At 38.8% G+C, this 19,403-nt stretch overlaps 1 protein-coding gene across 1 annotated transcript; it reads right to left on the bottom strand.

The window, feature by feature from the left end:
* Positions 1-1,522: 1,522 nt before the first annotated feature.
* On the bottom strand, positions 1,523-17,781 carry LOC139712414 (regulator of G-protein signaling 7-binding protein B-like). Its single transcript, XM_071624239.1, has 3 exons — positions 17,494-17,781; positions 2,464-2,630; positions 1,523-1,706 (listed from the first exon to the last, which is right to left on the bottom strand). Exons 1-3 carry the CDS (start codon positions 17,779-17,781, stop codon positions 1,523-1,525), a joined length of 639 nt encoding a protein of 212 aa, XP_071480340.1.
* Positions 17,782-19,403: the final 1,622 nt, after the last annotated feature.

Here is a 19,403-nt window from a genome sequence, read left to right as displayed (position 1 = left end):
ATATATATATATATATATATATCTTATATGATAAATAAACCGTATGATATATATATATATATAGATATATATATATTCGTATGATATAACCCAACAATATACCCAAAACAATGTAGAGCACAATATACATTAAGTCCACTGTGGGAAGGTAATGCAATCATTTAAAAGGTCAAATGGTCAAAAGACCACTGATTGTTATTTGTAAGTTCGCCCCAAAGCTTTCCACATACCGTGATGCCCTTGCATATCGCAGCGATGGTGCGCCATTCTTCCCCAACCTTTATTAAAGGATAATGTCCAAAGAGATAGCGCCCGCTGGCCGGGCAGGATTTGTCGAAAATATTAACTGATGATCCCGGGACTGATGATAATAGCTATAAGCATCTTGTTCACATTCATGTTTCTCGCAGTTAGATGACATCGTCATGATATATAGGACCTTTTTGTGACGAGTGAAATAGTGGTTACACCTTATGACATTAGTCGTCATGGTTGTTCTAAACTATCAAGTTCTCAAAATTGTCATCAAAGTTGTTGCAAGATATAGCCTCTCCTCCGCACGTCTGCATAGTATGGAGCAATTTGTGCTGAGACTAAACGCACATGTCATAATTATAGCACACGGAGAGAAGTATATGATATTATTTATTTACCTTTCTTTCCTCACTTGGATCTTCTGAGGCCTCTGGGTTACATTTTCATTTCAATCGATATCTTCCGCGCTGGGTTTTGATGAAAGTTTTCTTGTCATGACAGGATGGTGTCCGCTCTTTTCAGAAATACAATCGAAGAACGAGCATAATCACCAGTTCTTGCTTCTGTCTCACGCACGATATCATGATCCGTGAACGCGCCGGTATGGCTGCGTCTGTGTTTGGAGTTTGCGAACGCCATATTCCGCACTATTCTCGAACTTATTGAATCTATTATCAGTCTGCGCGCGATTGCAGCGAAATAAGAAAGGCAACCTGCCGAGGCTTGAAAATGAAAGGTTGTTCGACAGAGTAGTGCAGTATTGCAGCATCGAAGTTGGGAAGGAGCAGGATATAACACGGCCTAGGATCGCAATAGATGATAACAAAGTTAGCCCATATACTCCTTTAGATTGGAGATTTACAGGTGGATCATAATAATAGCACATGGTTACAATATTTTCGTTCTGCACTCAACACACACACATACACACACACACACACACACACACACACACACACACACACACACACACACACACACACACACACACACACACACGAGTACAGCCACATATGCACACACACAGCCACATATGCACACACATTACCCAAACACACACACTCACGGAGAGTCTCACGCACGTATGCACACACGACATACACAACAAACGAGCCGCCGATTCCCCTCGTCTATCCGGAATCGTGGCATCCCCGAACATCCATTCCTACAGAAGGAGGAGAATAGGAGGAGGAGGAGGAGGAGGAGGAGGAGGAGGGATGGAGAGAGGAGCGGCGGAGTGGGGGTGAGATGGGGTGAGGTTAAGCTCTCATGGATTACGACGCCCGGGCCCCTGTGGGAGTGAAGACAGTAATCTTTTCAACGAACCTCTCAATGCATCGACGGGGAAAATCTGGAGCAGGATCAGCGACTTAATCATCTCGTTCACGTACATCTCCATACATCCCGTCAGCTGGATGAAAAGGCGCTCAAACTCCGGCCTCGTCTTGCACCTGTCAAATGAATACACACACACATACACAAAAAGGGCTTGATAAAATAATCTCATCGAAATCGATTCAACATTGTGTATCTTTTTGTTGTCCTAGCGACGGAGTAAACATTATCAGCGTGATCGATGGAGATTCAATTTGCAACGTTGAGACTAATGCCCTTTTCTCTTCAGAAGCACCACTTAAAACACAAGATAAAATTCAGACGTTCGTATGTATACTTGCTTGCTATGTACAAAATATACAATTGTAAATTTCTACACTCTACCCTACTTTGCGTAACTGATTTATTGACGTATTGCTTTGCTCAAAATAAAAATTGTCTCATAATTATGTTTATAGATTATGCAATACCCGCCAGTGATGAATAAACATAACATGTGGTAGCAGATCATTTGCAATAATCTCTAATTGGTAGAACATTGTGTGTGTGTGTGTGTGTGTGTGTGTGAATATCCTCTCATTGGAGAACATGCAGACTTTCGTGTCGTTATTAACAAGCAAAGGATTAAGCAACGTGTAATAAACGTAGGGGTAGCAATTGGAATACGCACTTCTGCGTACATTAGGCGTAACGACACTAAATATGCACAAGAACACGTTATACAAACTTGATAGAATTACTCTGTTTCCTTACTTTGTTTTTACTTTATTTCACTGATTGCCATTAAGATACAAAAACAGACAAGTACAATGTTCTCTAATTCAACAACGAAAATGTTAAGAACCCTGCAGATTATGCAGCACCGGACCTTACCCACGCATGTGCGGATAGAGCTTCGTCTTTGCCACCTTGGCTGCCTCCAGGCACTTCCGCCGGTAGCGGCGCACTTCATGCCGGAAGTGGGAACAGTCGCCAAAGTCTGCTATGCTAATGAGTTTCTCGCGATAGATGGCTACTTTGACGTTAAAGTCACGCACCAGCTAGAAAGGAATCAGTGAGACACACGGGAAGGGAGGGTGGGGAGAGAAAAATATGATCATGAGTATTACATCAAGCTAATATGCTACGCTTTATTCGATATTCAAGTGTTTATCAATATTTATCAGACTGATTATAGGCGTCTATCAAAATTGTATAACCCAATGTAGCTTGCGCCAGTCACGAGACTGCAAAAGAAACAACAGAGGTAGACATTTTTCTTATTGCAGTTTTGCAAAATCTAAGATACATGCCGGGGTCTTCGCATAAGCAATGAATGTCATTAATTTTATGGATGAATAATCATGTACAATCACGAATACATGCGCACATGCAAACACATCACATTATAGACATAATGATTATGCGTGTACATTTATGTATACGCCTTATTTCGTTTCATGAAAACAAACTGAATTGAACTGAATTGAAAAAAAAACCACAAACTACTGGTATGAGTGAGGGACTTCCAGACAAAAGATCACGTGCTGAAACCGTCCTCATTGACTCGGGTCATTGACTCAAAGAACTGCAGTTCCGTCATTCATTTAAATATTATACATATCTTGTGTTACTTACCTGCTCATAAATCACTCAATCTAATCCTGTAATTAGTTTCTATGTTTCGAATCGTCTTCTGTACAATATGATGTTTTTGGTATTGTTTTGTCCAGTGATAAGTATTGTATTTTGTTGTGAAAAATGAAAAATGAATTAAATTCGGTATTAATCATGGAAGCGATAATCCTGGGTGGAATCTACCTTATGCGAGAAAAGAGAAAGACGCGGAGACAGGGCAAAACAACAGAGATTGAAATGTACACAGAGAAACCTATCACACGGTCAAAAAGTCGGAGCATCAATTAACAGAAAAATGTAACATAAGACTGATTATCTTATGGTTGATGTTACATCAGGTTTCATTCAACTGATCTTACATGATATTCATGGTTTTCACTTTATTCACTTCAATAGAGCCTATATACTTAAAATCGCACGTGAACAAAAGAACCACATGTCCTTTGTCCTGTAAACGGCGAACAATGCATTTCTTAGTACTAAACGCTCGACTACATGATAATTAGCATATGGAAGCTTGAAGACAACTTTTGACTATGTTTAATGTGTCACGACGAAGGCGCAGAGGATTAACTTTACCAGAAGATTCGACAGTGCTCGGGCATGTACCACCTGGGTTCGTGGATTCAAACATGCACACAGGCACTCACACACGCACACACACACACCCGTACGCACGCACACACACACACACACACACACACACACACACACACACACATACACATACAAACACAAACACACACATACACACACGCACACACATATGTACATACATACAAACACACACACGTATCCATACACACTTAAGAGAGGGAAATAGTGGTTTGAGTTTCCTGAGTGCCCAAAGGAATGTGCAGTTATAATTACATGTCTGGCTGGCTGTTCATATCAGATGGTGCGAGCGAATGTTACTTTTATAAATGTACCTTGTTGTCGTAGTGTTTTGCGTGTTTCATTTGCGTGGCCATAAATGTTGTGATGTGCATATTAGCATTAATATGCTTATACAACATGTCCGTCAAGCCCTCGAAAGTGATGGCATGATCAAGATTTCTGATTACACAAACTTTGCAGAAGCTATGGGAGCTTTAATGTTTTCTGATGATTATGTGTAGTGTGTATTATGTTTGTGTGTATAAACACAAACAAAGCTGCATGTTTCACTCCATCACGCATATGCATTACAAATATATACATTCATTATCATTATGAAATGCATTCTAAAGCCCAAAATGAAATGAAAGCCTCGGGATTCATTCACTGTGCATTGTCCGGCAAATTAATGTCCCTTTACTCTGCACCATCACCACGGCAACCGCTCAAATTCATTAATTCGTAGTTACCAGCTGCGGGCGGGACTGTAAATGGCGATGAGGAATTAAAGCGCGATCTACCTGGCCAGTGTCACACACGTTGGCGCCACATTGCGCGATGTGCCGCGTATTCAACCAAGACAAGAGGGGACCGCCAATCCGCCACTCGGCTGAAAATTACAGACGACTCATACACCGACTGCATATACTAGTAATTCGCATGAGCACAAATAATATACCGCCAGGCGATAAAATGTTGCAGGCTCTTACTGGTGAATTCGTTGCAGTTCTGTTAGAATAATTATATCGATATTACATTTCAAAGCCACGTTCATGGACTTTAAATTTGACAAACCTTTCCGAGAGCCCTGTATGAATTCATGAGGATTAGGCGAGAACGTAATGGTAATTGACATGATAGTAAATGATTTTATTTTTCAAAGGAAAGAACTTTGTCAGTACTCGTGATAACGTACTTCGTAAAGTTGATAGGAGATATCCAGAGATATAGACACAGAGTATAGAGAAGGCGATTGATTGTATTTCTGTCTTAAGAAGAGGTTTTACACACAAATGTGTTTAAACAGAACTCGGAAAAAGAATGTCAGTTTTATTTACATGCCTGTTTACAAGAGATGATTTCGCACATCACTTGAATACATCAAAGAGCAGATAATACTTTACGGTTAAATTTAAAAGAGTGTACGTGTACACATTGGATACTCTACATTAAACATGCAAGAAAAGAGAGGAAAATGGAAGTGAAAGAATTCAAAATTTAGAAAGGGCTAACATTTGCTCCCGTTTTTCTGTTACAGCGAAAAAGTCCTTAAACTGCATACACTGACAAACGAATTCCCGTGAAGCTGCGCAACCTTGCATAATTGAACGAGATTTCTGAACATAATCCCTATCTCTGACAGGCAGAAGCCGCAAGCCAAAAGATGTGCAGTGACAAGCCTCAGTGGAGGCTAAAACTCACTGTTTCCAGGGTACCTAGAGAAAGGGAGTAAAAATCAACGTTAGTCTAAAGACTATAGACCATTTGTATTCAAATCTATTTAAATGAATTTATTCGGAATTTTCTGCATTGAATATATATATATATATATATATATATATATATATATACATAATTGTTCATTATTCTGTTATGTTCATAATAATTGACCATAATAACATCCGAACATAACATGTAAATGACTTCTGCTTATGTGATAAGAAACCCTAGACACCAAATTCGCAATTTTCTACAATCTACTGACTATAGTATTGAAAATATTGATTTGATTATTCCATTGTCTTAGATGTATTCAGAGAAAATTGCATCTATATAGTGGTTTAGGTTATTTTTTTTTATTACGTTATTTTTCGTACGTCCTACATAATTATCTGATATCATGTTGCGCACAATAATACTCTTGCTTGTACGTTTAAACAATTTACATGTGAAAATGAACTATTCCAATTATGTTCACTTAGATACACACATGATTATAATACTATGTATATAAGCCTATATACATTGTATGTATACATTGTATGTATACATCATGTTCATATATTTTCAAACCAATGTCATGCTCTTGTCTTTACACTCTTTCTAAATGCAGATCTTTTTTTTTTGTCTGACATATACATACATAATTATATATATATATATATATATATATATACATAATATATCAAGCAGAAAAAACAAACGAACGAATGACCAAGCTGAACGGACAGTAAGACAAAAAAAAAGTTATCTTTCTTTTTTGTGTGTTTGTTTACTTGTTTGTTTGCTTTTTGACATTCACTCGCCGTCCGATTGCTATACATACAAAACCTCCGGTCAGAACGGCGATCTGATGTAAGTAGCCTCGTTGCAAAGCCGGGTTTATCATTCATCATTCGTCCCTCACAGTACGGTGATGTGGCCATGTATCATCCCGTAATTGCGAGACGATAAAACTCCGTAGCAAGGCTGGAGAGCGGAGTATAGGATGCCGAACTATGTTGAACGGATTCCGTCACCGTTCATTACTGCGATGACGTCTGATATGTTTGTCTGTCTTAGCGTGGATTACTGGGGAATCTTAACGTTGCAATATCAGCTCCAGCTTATTGGGTTAGTGGAGCTTAAGATCGAAGCCATTGGAGAAGGCAGCCACATGCCTGACGAAGATGAGTTGGTGGGGATGGGCGGGGGGGGGGGGGGGGGTGGGAGGACGCAAATAGCTATCGACCCTGTGGCCTTTCCAAGGGTTTTAGCCAACAGCTTCTTTCTGCACTTTCTTTAAATTTAGTTGTTTACTTCATTTTCTCGTATTTTCTTTGATTTTTCAAGCCATGAGGCAATTCTATAAAGGTCTGCTTTATCATGATACTTTATCACAGATTATTATGTTATTTCGTTGCGCACGACAGTGTCCCATATTAACAATTATTTTGTACAATTGATTTTAAGGATGATTGGTCTCTCTGTCAGACCCTCGTATACACTCAGTAATTTTCAACGCTAAATGCCATTCACATTATGTGATACAAAACCAATCAAAAACAAATGTATATATCGGGTAAACGTAAATAGGCCTAGTTGTGATGTGCATGTAAATATATGTTCAGAATTACACAAACACACACACGCACACACACACACACACACGCATATATATATATATATATATATATATATATACATGTATATGCATATAAATGCATATAAATGATAGTATCATTCTAGTATGTTACTACTACCACTTCAGCAATATGCGTCCATCCGACCGCAAGGAGTGACATTTGGAAGGTAGGTCTTGGATTTCCCCCCATCTCCGCAGAAGTAGTGCGGAAAGTGTCTTACGACCACTGACGTGCAGGTACAAGAATATTGTCTCTAATTTCACGTATAGCCGTCACTCGGGCGCCACCGTGTGAGTGTGGTAAACACGTTGGTCAAAACGCCTGGCTGCGAGTCTTCATTTCCAGTCGCTTTAAGTCCATAATTTACATGGGGCGGTGGAACTTTTTAGTGTGTGTGTGTGTGTGTGTGTGTGTGTGTGTGTGTGTGTGTGTGTGTGTGTGTGTAGGGGGTAACGGAGTAGGTAGGGAGGCTCAGGCCATAGAAGGGAAGAAAAAAGAGAGGGGAATGCTCGTGCTTTGTTTGGTCGAGTGTTCAAACTATGACGCCTTTACATATTTCATTGTTGCTATGAAAAAAAAAAAACGAAAAAAAAAAAAACAGATTGCCAATCCGTCTGTATAAGCAAAACTGTTTTCTCCCAATGAAAGATGTTTTTACCCCAAAAAATAGATCAGAGATATGTGACGTCACCAACGTCAGACACCTCGCTCACTGTTTGTAAAAAAAAAAACACCACATACACAGAAAGAAGAAGGAAAAGAGGAAGAAAACAAAATATACATGATCTCAGCTCTTTTCGCATGACAGATGAATGGTGAAAGACGAATTATTGAATGGTGTATGGGATCACAGCATCATTCTTAGTCTTTCTGGGCCAACGTTCAGAAAACAAAAAATTGATCTCAAATGTCAAGGATTTAGGTAAAAGAAGTGGCATTGGAATGATAAACCGTGAAGAACAACGCGCCCGACATCACATGAACTCGACCGAGCTGATATATCACGGCATGGTTGAGTGTGTTATAACTAACGATGTTGTAAATTAGTATAGACAGTGAGCATTATGTTAACCTTATTGGTTACAACAGAAATTTTCGGTTACGAATAGTATTACACACGTTATAAAACTTATAGAATTAGATGGAGAATTCTGGAGGTAACAGTTTCATTGTGATAAGATTATATTTTTATTTGGGAATTTCAAGAAATTTGGGTTAGTATTTCTTTAGTTTCACTCTCGTCAAGATAGTGATGGCCTCTATACAGCTTATTACAAAGCAGAATAGTATAAGACAAGATTGAGATAATGGAAATGGTGCTATCAAGTTTGAATTTCCTAGAATGACATTCATCATACAACAACAACAACAACGACAACAACAACAACAAGAAAAACAACAGACAACCAGGGCAATGCCTTCTTGTGTTTATAATGAGATTCCTTCTCGCGTTTACGTACGATTGTAGATTGTCACGATATATACTTAACTAAAAGTTTTGTTATACATTATACAGACAGTATCGTCTCCGAAATATCTATATGGATTTGCATATTTTAGTTCCTTGCATATTTTGTATCTGTTTGTTTCTGTACTTATATAGAAAAAAGGAGGAAATTATCAAACTAAATTAAGCCAAACCTAATTCCCTCTCACGTTGAAAACAACATTACGCAAGACCCATGACGCTTGTTGGTGTAAAATGGGTTTCTGTAAAAGTTAAGCTGTGCTAGTTTGGAAGGATCGAGGTCAAAAAATTGTGTCCAAATCTCGACTTTAATGACGTGTTATCCTGCTGTATAAGCTCTTTATTACTCTGATGCGTATCAATTTGACTGCAAATAGACTCTCATTCTAGCCTAAAGGTCCCCCTGACATCAAGTACGTATTATAGACTTCTACTGATGTGAGGTAAGGTCTACAAATCACAAATATTGAAATTTTTCGATCAAAATATGCATTGCCTTTTTAATTGTGTTTCATAACGTCTGCACCCACTGAGCTCCATCCCTGAAAAAAACTACTTTCTTGTCTTTGCTCTCGGAATACCATCAACTGTAAAATTATGTGAAATAACAGCGCAATGTTTAATATCACGCACCTTATAACTTGACTAATGCACAAACTCGTACTCTCTAAAAAAAATTGAGTGAAAATTTTCACTCTAAAACGAGTGAATACAAGAAAGAGTGAATTTCGTGTGAAACTGGAGTGAATTTTGAGTGAAAATGCTCATTTTCACTCATTTTGGAGTGACGTCAGGGATCACTCGAAGATTTTGGAGTGATCCCTGACGTCACTCCAAAATGAGTGAAAATGAGCATTTTCACTCAAAATTCACTCCAATTTCACTCGAAATTCACTCTTTTTTGCATTCGCTCTTTTTAGAGTGAAAATTTTCACTCAATTTTTTTTTAGAGAGTAATAGCAAGGAATGTCTCATAGAATTACATCTCAGAACCTTTCAATATCATGATGGCCATTGAAATGTGGAAAATGTTCCAGGATTAAGAAATCGACAGGAAAGGGTGAGGGTATAATATCATATTTCACGAAACTTGCCTTGCTATTTTTAGATGGACATGGTTATAGCAAGTTACATCTACCGTGAAATATTCTTTGTTTATAAAATTCAGCTGACTTTGTAGCTGAGGACAGGAAGAAAAGCAAGAAAAACTTTTGAAGGTGGAGTTTAGAGGGTGCAGAAAGATGAACAATGAAATCATTAAAATCCTTGAAAACATATAACAGGCTGTATTTCAATCAAACAATTTTTGATTTTATGATGTTAAGGCCTATTCATTTTTGCGGACGTTGCCATGGACACAGAGAAGAATTAGGTGTCAGGGGCCTTTAAGGTACGAAGGAGAGAAAAAGAAGGAAAGAATGTTTACTGGCCATCATTCAGTCCTATGGTATAATGTTGTCATTCTGATGAATAACCTGGCAACAACAGCAAAACAGAAGCGACAAGGAATCAGGTCACTATACATTATCCGACACACCCACAGCATTATCTAACGCAAACAAAATTCGAAAATACTGAAACAAATTAAGAGTATGTAGACAGGAAATACATGACTATTACCATATCATGCGCAGAACACCGAACACTGATTTATGCTCGATTGGCTGCGAGCGATATCAACATTTGATGGCCGTGTGAAATGAGACGTGAAATTCATAATGTAATTATCGATGAAAAATTTCCCATTTTTCCTTCTCATGACTCCCTAATGCAACACCTCTTATTCTTCCTGCCCCCCCCCCCCTCCCCTTTACACCACATACAGCCACATAAACAGATTCTCAGCTGATATGGGAAATTTGCGTGTAAGCGGAAGGAAGCTTTTCCTGGATATCTCACCAGCTATATACCATCTATCAAGTCTTCGGAGTGAGCTACTATTCAATCCCATTTTCGTGGAAATAATCAATCTATTATACCGAAGCAAGTAATTACCGTTACGTATTCGACAGGCACATAGATTTTTCCCCAAAGTTTGCCATACGTTATTTGGAAGTATTGACAAATGCAGCAATAACAGTTACTGATCTGGTAATTATAGTAGCTAATGGATGAAGCAAATATTGATATCTTGCAATAGTGGTTTTTTTTTAATCTCTCTGTTACCGTATTATCTGTAGGACTTTATGGACAACAGACTACCGCCACCATTAGCCACGATAACAGATAGTCAGAAGAATAATAACAGTAACAAGGTAAGACATCATTTCAAACAACATCAGTAACAACTGATGGTGAAAACAATGATGATGATAAAAAATTTAGACGGAATATACAGAACCAATGGCGTGAGTTCGCTTTAGGGTCCCAGACATTATACCCTTTCAACATAATACATAGTGTAAGGTAGACACCATAAATCACTCCGTGAAAGCTCTTGTCAAAACTCTTGTCGTATAGTTTAGACAATCAATTTCTGATGTCATTGTCCTCGTCAAGCGTTTGCTTATGATGATGGTCTCCTGTATTTCTGTTACATCCAGAGTTGCTTAATTTGTCTTTGAGCGACAGATATACGGGATCCTATGTTTTAAAACAATGCCTCTTTGTTTTCATTTTGCTTTGTGTTAGAAAAAAAAATGTTGGATATTTGAATTAATCATTATCTGTTTTAACTGTCAGATTTAAATTATACTGTGCTCGGTTAGTACGTTCAATTGAATTTGTATTTCATTAATGCATGAAAAAGAAATTCATAAATCAAATCAAATCAAATCAAAATCAATATAAAAAGACGTGCGCGTCGGAGAGAATTCGCACCAGGTTATATGCTATCGAAAAATTTTCTTTTTGTTATGACTGTTCGTTTTCTTTTGTATTTTGTCCCCACTGGGATATTTATTATTCTACATCAAACATATATTAATCTGAACACATAATACATCATAATGTTTCAGATAACATCATAAAATTTCAAATAAAATACTTTGAAAAAAACCCAATAAAATACCGTGACTCAGACCATCACATAATACATATCAAGAAAACAGGTATCTAAACAGACACCATTTTTTTCTGAAACAATTGCAACTTATGATTATTTCTTGCAATAATTTTTTCTTTATCATAATATTCCCTTATACTATCTTTACATAAATCAAAACGAGGTATTATTCTTATTTTACAAACATTGTAAAATAATATTTTGTTTTATTTTGTTTTTGTTTTTTACCAACCACAATAGCGAGTACTGGTGAGTTGCACAGTTACAAACTTCTTTTGGAAATGGAATTAGGAATAAATCAATTTCAAGTTGGAAGTATTGTCCATCAGTGCTTTTTCAGATCATTATCGGTTACATAATACAGTACTCCAATCAAATTTTGAACTACGTTACAAGACCCGTTTGTAGTCTATTTATTAGACAACAAATTGCGATCGCACGATAAATGGTGAACGTTTTGGGAGTGATGTTCATAATTTCGTTATACAAAAATTTATAGTCACCCTTTCCTCAGACTGTAATAGAATTACTCTTTTCTAGTTCAGTTTCAAGCGCATTTTTATATCATGCAGAACGATCAGTTCACTGTGATGAGATAAAAATCGGTTCCGGGTGAAAGATGAGAGTTGAAGATATTGTCAAAGGAATGATATTATGATAGAAATCCAAAGTACTGACGGTGTCCGAGATGAAGGACATTATTGTGACGTGTCAGAAGTAAAAAAAAAAAAAGATCAGGGTATATTATACATATTAATATATATATATATATATATATATATATATACATTTTTTTTTAATTCAAACACAAGAGGCGACATCTGTTAGATCTCCAATTCTCCCTTTCTGTAACTAGCACCTTTTGGCATGATAATGATAATGATGTCACATGCGAAATTTCTGTCTTTCACAAGATTTTCCAGCATCATGTAAGATAATAAAAATGCAGGAAATAATTTAATTTGTTGCACGTTTATTAGCGATGCAATTCAACATGGGCTTCCGTGGCAGTATCGCGCGCCATATATTGTAAATACCGCCTGCATGATTGGTTTAAATTGAGCTCGGTTTTTTTTTTTAGCAAATCATAATTATGCGTGAAACTCAGCGCATTAACACGATAGAAGCACACCGGTACGTCCTCTTCTCAAGCATTATAACGCCACGAGCGCATCATGAATACCACCCTTGGTAAGTGGAACCGCACGCCAAGAATGTCACTAGTCACTTCTCCCGTAGATATGAACATAGCAGCACTTCCATATAGTGGTACGATGTATACTACCTGCCTTCCCCCATTGCATTTGAACATGACGTGTGTCGGTTTCTTTGCCCCTCTGCGCCACCACGTTAAGGCAATGAAATTGTTGCACTGTTATTAGGATTTCCCCGGACATTTTCCTATTGATCACTCTGTTGACGGATCGGTACGCCATCCCGTGCTGAGACGTTCTGTCGTGTATTCTGGTAATATGTTGTTTTGTTTTTTTTAAGGAAGGCGGCCAAGTCAGAATGAAAGCATTGATAAAACTGCCATCCTTATCTCCTTATCTTCTTCCTCATCCCCTTCATTCGTCATGACACAGACCCCACTCTCCTCCTCCCCCTTCCCACCAGCAGTGGCACAATCCTCCCAACATGACTCCGGCTCAACTTACGACTGGGTGCTATTAATACGTGGCGCTGACGCCATATTAAATGGCGCGCTGGGTATGCAGAGGTCGCGTCCTCATGCAACACTAGCCCCTTTGAAATTCGAAGCAACCATCGTATATTTTAACCAACGCGTTTCGGTGCTCTGCTTTCATATCATTTCTTCTTCTTTTTTTAATCAGCTGTCGGGCAAGGTGAGGTGAAGGCAAGCTGCTTCCCTTCTACTCATATATCACAGAATGAGAACGAGAGGAGGAGGAGTGGATGGGGGGGGGGGGGGGTGAGGATGTCTTTACTCTCTGTCTGTCTGTTTGTCTGTCTCTCTTTCTGTCTCTGACTCGCATAATAAACATTTCATCCCCGGAAGCAAAAAGTATGAAGCAGACTGACGCTGACAGGAGAGCTCTTCCGCCATTTTATCCACATCCTTGTCTTTGCAGAACTATGCGCATGAGATTCATCCGTTCTCACTTTGTGTGTCACTGTACTCTACAGTCCTTCTACTTTTTTGTCCCCCCCCCCCCCCATTTTTCCTCATGATTTTAATGGCTCTCTCAAATATCTCTCGAGTCATTGCCGTATTTTCTGTTTTTTATCTACAGGACTCGTTCTATTTCAACTGTTGCACTTTTCATTTTTTGCTCTCTTTTTTTTTTAACTCTCAAGGCATAATATATATTGTCTATGTATTACATGTATGGATGTATGTATCGAAAACATGATAGTAGGCACATACAATACAGAAGAGAACATCAATATTATTTGCGTTATTACCGTATATACTTACTTTTTGGTATGCTTTCCATTGTTTTTGGTCCAAGAGGAGACATCGCGACGGATATATAGGCCTATACATGTATTATGCATACACATTGAAACGTAGACAATACACATTTGTGTTCATTATTGTTTTGCTTGCGTAACTGGTAGTGTACGTTTGTGGTGTGGTGTGTGTGTGTGTGTGTGTGTGTGTGGAGAAGGAGCGGTAAGAAATGATTTAAGGGCACAACGTAAGTGATGTCATATATCACTTTGGCATACCCTACTTAAAGCGAGGCCCTACAAAATGTCTATCCAAAGGAACACGCCTGGTGGTCTGTAGGCCTACTGTGCATCATTTTACCGTTCTTTCAAGCCAAGCCGCTCCACACAGATTGCGATCCAGAGGCCCACCCGCCCTACATCCGCGAACTGCAAGCTAGCCGACTGCGAGCAATAGCACCGTGGCGTGAAATTACAACTGCATGTGGCCATTCACTGTGCAACCGTGCAATTGTTTCCCGCGCAAAAAAAAAAAAGAAAAGAAAAGGAAGGACACATTAATGAAGGGGGAAAAGTGTCCATCTAACCATACGGAATGACGAGTGAACCAAAATTGCACTCCAACATGAAGGCAGAGGCATCGGTGCCGAAAGACAATAAAGATGAAATTTGTGGGAAAACTTGCGGCTACAATTCGCTGTCAAAATTGACTGCCATGTATAGGCTAAACCAGTCTGTCTTGTCAACAATGTATAAATGGAAAGTCCGATAGCTTCCAGGTTGGTGATTTTTGGGTGGAACCGTGCATGACTGACTCCCTGAAAGTATTTTAAGAAAATATGCAGACAGGGAGAGGGACCGATGGGACTGTTAATAAACAGTGAGTATTTTGCTTTTCGTCAAAGCATTGCGACATTGAATGTTGATACGTCTATAAAGTCGGAATCAGTGCTTGAAAGTTGAATTTAACTCGGCATACACACATTGTTTCACCTTTTTACAAAACCCAGAGATTGCAGGAAGCGTTAATGGCATTTGACTTACATTCTCATAAAATCAGTACACTACAAGGTCTCGAATGCATTTTACACAATACTGTACTTAAATTCACGATATACGCAGTCCAGAGCAATGCGATTCTATAGAGTCAAGGTGAGAAGGACTTGTACGAAGGCTACATGCATTTTAGCATGCATTTAGTCAGGGATATTTCATGGTACAGAATGGGTCATTTGTTGTAGTAATAACATATATTCATCTATGACATTGCTTACTGAGACGAGTACTCTCGTGCACAAATTAATCATTCTTGGCATGTGCAACCCAAAATATCTAACACTGTCCGTCTATCCTATCAATACTTACATGCATAATAAATTGGCGTCTGTGTATCTGTCATGTGCGTAAAGAGCAACAGACTCCCACATTTCCCAGTGCATTAACATGATTGTATAGTGCTTGCCTTCAATACCTTTTTGTCCTTAATTACACCTTTTGACGGCAGCTGGTCTTGTCATAGAAAGTCTTTTTACACGAGCTGTAAACATCACGTTCTCACACATTGAGTGCCCCCAAACCGTTCTTACCCAACACCTGGATCTAACAGCTTCGTATCGGTGAACAAACCAGTAATTAATCTTCGATTCCCGCCTCTCCCTCTCCATCTCCACTCCCCATCTCCTTCTCTCTCTCCCTCTCTTTATCCTCCTCCCTCCTCCCATCTTCTCCCCTTTTTTCTTTCTCTTTCCGCTCGCCTTTTCTTTTAATTTTAATCAAGGCCTGCTACTATTTTGGTGCCTTGATAGTGCCCCAAGGTCCTGTTTTTTGGTGTGCCATCAATATGATAATTTATAGGCAGTATGGTTCGTGTTGGTGCTAAATATAAATGGCTCAGTTCATGTTTCTGTTTCATAGTTAACAGATATTTCAAGAGCATACTTTGCTGCGTTGTTTCCGGTTATTTTTTTACTTTATTTATCTGTTTATTCCGTAGAGCTTCGGCTTCTTCTGTATACCTGGTTGATACCTTGGACTGAATTTGCTAGATCACACCTGTTATATGTGCCGGCAAGTTATTTTAACAGTATTAAACCTAACGATGACGAAATTGCAACGACAAAACCAACGAAAACTATGCACCACCAAATCAATCTAATTTTCCATAATTCCAGTTTTTCGTATTTCTACATTGACAGATTTCAAAAATTCTCACAATGATCATTGCGACATCATGATAGCCGAATACATTAGGCGAATAAAAAGCAAATGAATAAACAAACAGCATCGAGTGAAGAATGTCTCTGTAATACTTAGTATCAAGTTCATTGTTTTTCATTATCATTATTTTTTATCTATCGTTACTATCTAATGAATTCAAAGTAAAATTTTATTGACGCCTAAATTGAACATACACTATAATTTTGTTTTGAACAGGTCAGGTCTGAGCAGATATCCGTTGGCTTAGTCTGTTCTCGAAGAGATTCTTAAAGACCTTTCAGAGAAGCCATCGTGTTCCCGGTACGGAAGGAGTTAATTCAGTCTGATATTTCTTTCAGTCATACAAGATTCTTATTTAACGAGGGAAGCATGTTTTCAATTCACTTTCAGCTGTCATAGGAATGATATAGTTTTGGTTGATATGGAGATTCAGCTTTTAACTTTTTGCGCGATAATTATAAAACTACCTGTGAAACATTAAAGAGCATACAATTCTAAGAGGAATTCAAAGTTTATCTGATGAAAGTCGGTTTTGAAATGGCTGAGATATCCAAATACAAAGTAAAACAAAGCGATCCTAATAAAAGGTGGGACCCATCTTTTATTAGTGTCGCTTTCTTTGGATATCTTAGCCATTTCAAAACCAGTTTTCCTCTGACGTTCAATGAATGTTATTTCATCGGACTACAGACAAAGTAGCTCTTGCAAGCAGTCTGCGATGGAGATTGTGCAAAGAGCCATCGTTTTTGTTTGACATTCACGACACACCTATATCAACAACTCGTCCGATGATTGCAAGCTCGTTAAACGTACACTTAATACAATATTTCAAACAGCAGCTGACGCAGTTTTTTTCCATCACTTATAGCATTACTATATATACAAGAGATGACTTGTATATCGTTAGTTACACCACTAGCTCCTCAGATTTAGATTCACAATTTTCTCCGCCACCTTTTATTACCAGTACATCTCCATCGAAGCGATTTCATGCATTTTAAATGACTTGTACTTCTGACAAATTGTACGAACATCTAATTTCTCAAATGTACACAATGTGATAAATGTTACCGTTTGTTGGACGGAAATAAAGTATAAAATGAACTTCATTGACTTGAATTGAATTGAACTGGAAATTGAATAAAATTGTCAGCGCTGAAGCTTTTACATGAGATTGTTTGCAATTTGGATTAAAGCTTTCCTAGGAATGATAGGAGTAGGAGGCTATTAGGCTGTCTTACCTTTTCACACTCATCCCTCAGGATGCGGGCGGAATCCTCATCAAGGTCGTCTGGTGATCTGACGAGGTCGTAGAGCGAGGCCCTGGATCGCTGGTCATCGTCGATCTCCTCTTCCGTGCGTAGGTGCTGTTGCTGCTGCTGTGGTTGCTGATGGCGTTGTGGGTTGGTTTGTTGGTGGAGGTGGACGGGTTGGATCTCCACGTCCAGCTGCTCGCCCGAGGACGACAATGGTGGGCTGGCCCGGCGGTCTGGGCTGGCCAGACGCCGTGATGGGGTGCCGTTGTTCATGCATCCACTCTCACCCGCCCAAAAAGCGGACCAAGGGACCAGGAAACGTCTGGTCTCAGAGACAGGTGCCCCGCTGTGTCTACCCGCGACTTCTTCAGGATAATCCGATTGATGTGACCTCTTTTTACGTCAGCCGGTCATCTTGGGTGATCATGTCGTTTATACAGTTCCTTTTTTTATGGCATGATATCGAAATAACTCTGGGAGAAATTATATCTGCAAGGTAACGACAAGGACAGAACATTAAATTCTAAAACAGTTCTACTAGATTAAAACGTATATCTTTTTTTTTCTCCCTTTTGCTTTCATATCCGCTTTTTCAACCATTCAGTTTCTCCGTCGCCAGTTTTAATCCTTTGCAATCAACGCTCTCATATGATGATTGCAGAACTGAGGGAGATTTGGGAAAAATCAGCGCTAGAAACAAAACATGTATCTTCGCTTGATTTTCCTCTCTTTTCCCTCTAGGCAAGATATCGTGTTTTCTTCCTGGTCGTGTTGTTACTGGTTGCATATTTCCATGCATCCTTAAAAAGCAAAAACAAAAATCAAACATTATTTTGACATGTCTGAGGATGTTGTTTTCTCTTCGATAGTTACGTCAAGAGTTCTGGTTAAAAAAAAAAAACCAAACCGATATCTTTTCTCTTCGCACCAAAACTGGCAATGCCTTTGAATATGGTATCTGCGAGTGTGTGTGTGTGTATGTGTGTGTGTATGTGTGTGTGTGTGTTTTAATCAGTTGTATATATATAAGTATATATATATATATATATATATATATATATACATATATGTGTGTGTGTGTGTGTGTGTGTGTGTGTGTGTGGAGAGAGAGAATTCATGCCTGTTTGGCCATTCACATCGATCATCTAGGGATCAACCACTCCCTCTTCTCTCAAGAGGATACAACGAAACAATATCAAAATGAACCAATGAAATTTGCGACATTAGTGTCGCCATGGATGCAAGAAATTTCACAAATCGTGTAGCACATAAGCAACAGGGAAACATTCGTTATAGGTATTGCATCTACGTCTACGTCTACGATCTCAATCTCTCGTGTCTTTGTTTCATAACGGAGATATTTCCCCTCATCTATTTGCAGTTGAGGGATATCGCCGTGAACGCAATGACATACACGTGATGTTTCAAGTTTTATGTGCACAAAATACGCACTTCAATACCATCAGAGTATCCCAGTATGACCTTTTGCGCTTAATAAATAAACCGAAAGAAAGTCGATATCTTTATCCCTGGGTCGCACGGAATAGCTCTCTTACCGAAAAGTACAGGGTTATTCTTGGGTCTTGGCTCTAATTCAATCCAACGTTTGATGTATGATCTTCCTTGGGATCGAAACGTATTCAAATACTGCACAAATGAGACCTTTACTGCACCGAATCTGCACAAGAATGAACAGTAACCAACGGAATTAATTATATTTCGGTCGTGTGGCGAGCGTAGTATTGAGAATCAGCTCTAAACGCGCGGGTCAATTTAAAATGTCTCCCATTCATTACTCCTTCTCTCCCTTTCTGGCTATTACCCTTTCACTTTCACTCTCCCCCCCCCCCTCTCTCTCTCTCTCCCTCTCCCTCTCCCTCTTCACCCCTCTCATC

The sequence above is a fragment of the Diadema antillarum genome, unplaced genomic scaffold (assembly GCF_040938485.1).
Source record: "Diadema antillarum isolate AM-2024a unplaced genomic scaffold, OU_Dant_1.0 scf00000041, whole genome shotgun sequence".
NCBI classification, from domain to species: Eukaryota; Metazoa; Echinodermata; class Echinoidea; order Diadematoida; family Diadematidae; genus Diadema; species Diadema antillarum.
The sequence above is the reverse complement of the archived record's forward strand: the minus strand, read 5'-3'. Positions and strand labels throughout refer to the sequence as shown.

What these genes read in the sequence shown, in the direction of transcription:
- LOC139712414 (XM_071624239.1), bottom strand. Translation starts at nt 17,781, where the DNA reads ATGAACAACGGCACCCCATCACGGCGTCTGGCCAGCCCAGACCGCCGG. An exon ending in TGAGGGATGAGTGTGAAAAG is followed by an intron (nt 2,631 to 17,493) that starts GTAAGACAGCCT and finishes ATTCCTTTCTAG; the next exon opens with CTGGTGCGTGACTTTAACGT. An exon ending in CTCTATCCGCACATGCGTGG is followed by an intron (nt 1,707 to 2,463) that starts GTAAGGTCCGGT and finishes TTCATTTGACAG; the next exon opens with GTGCAAGACGAGGCCGGAGT.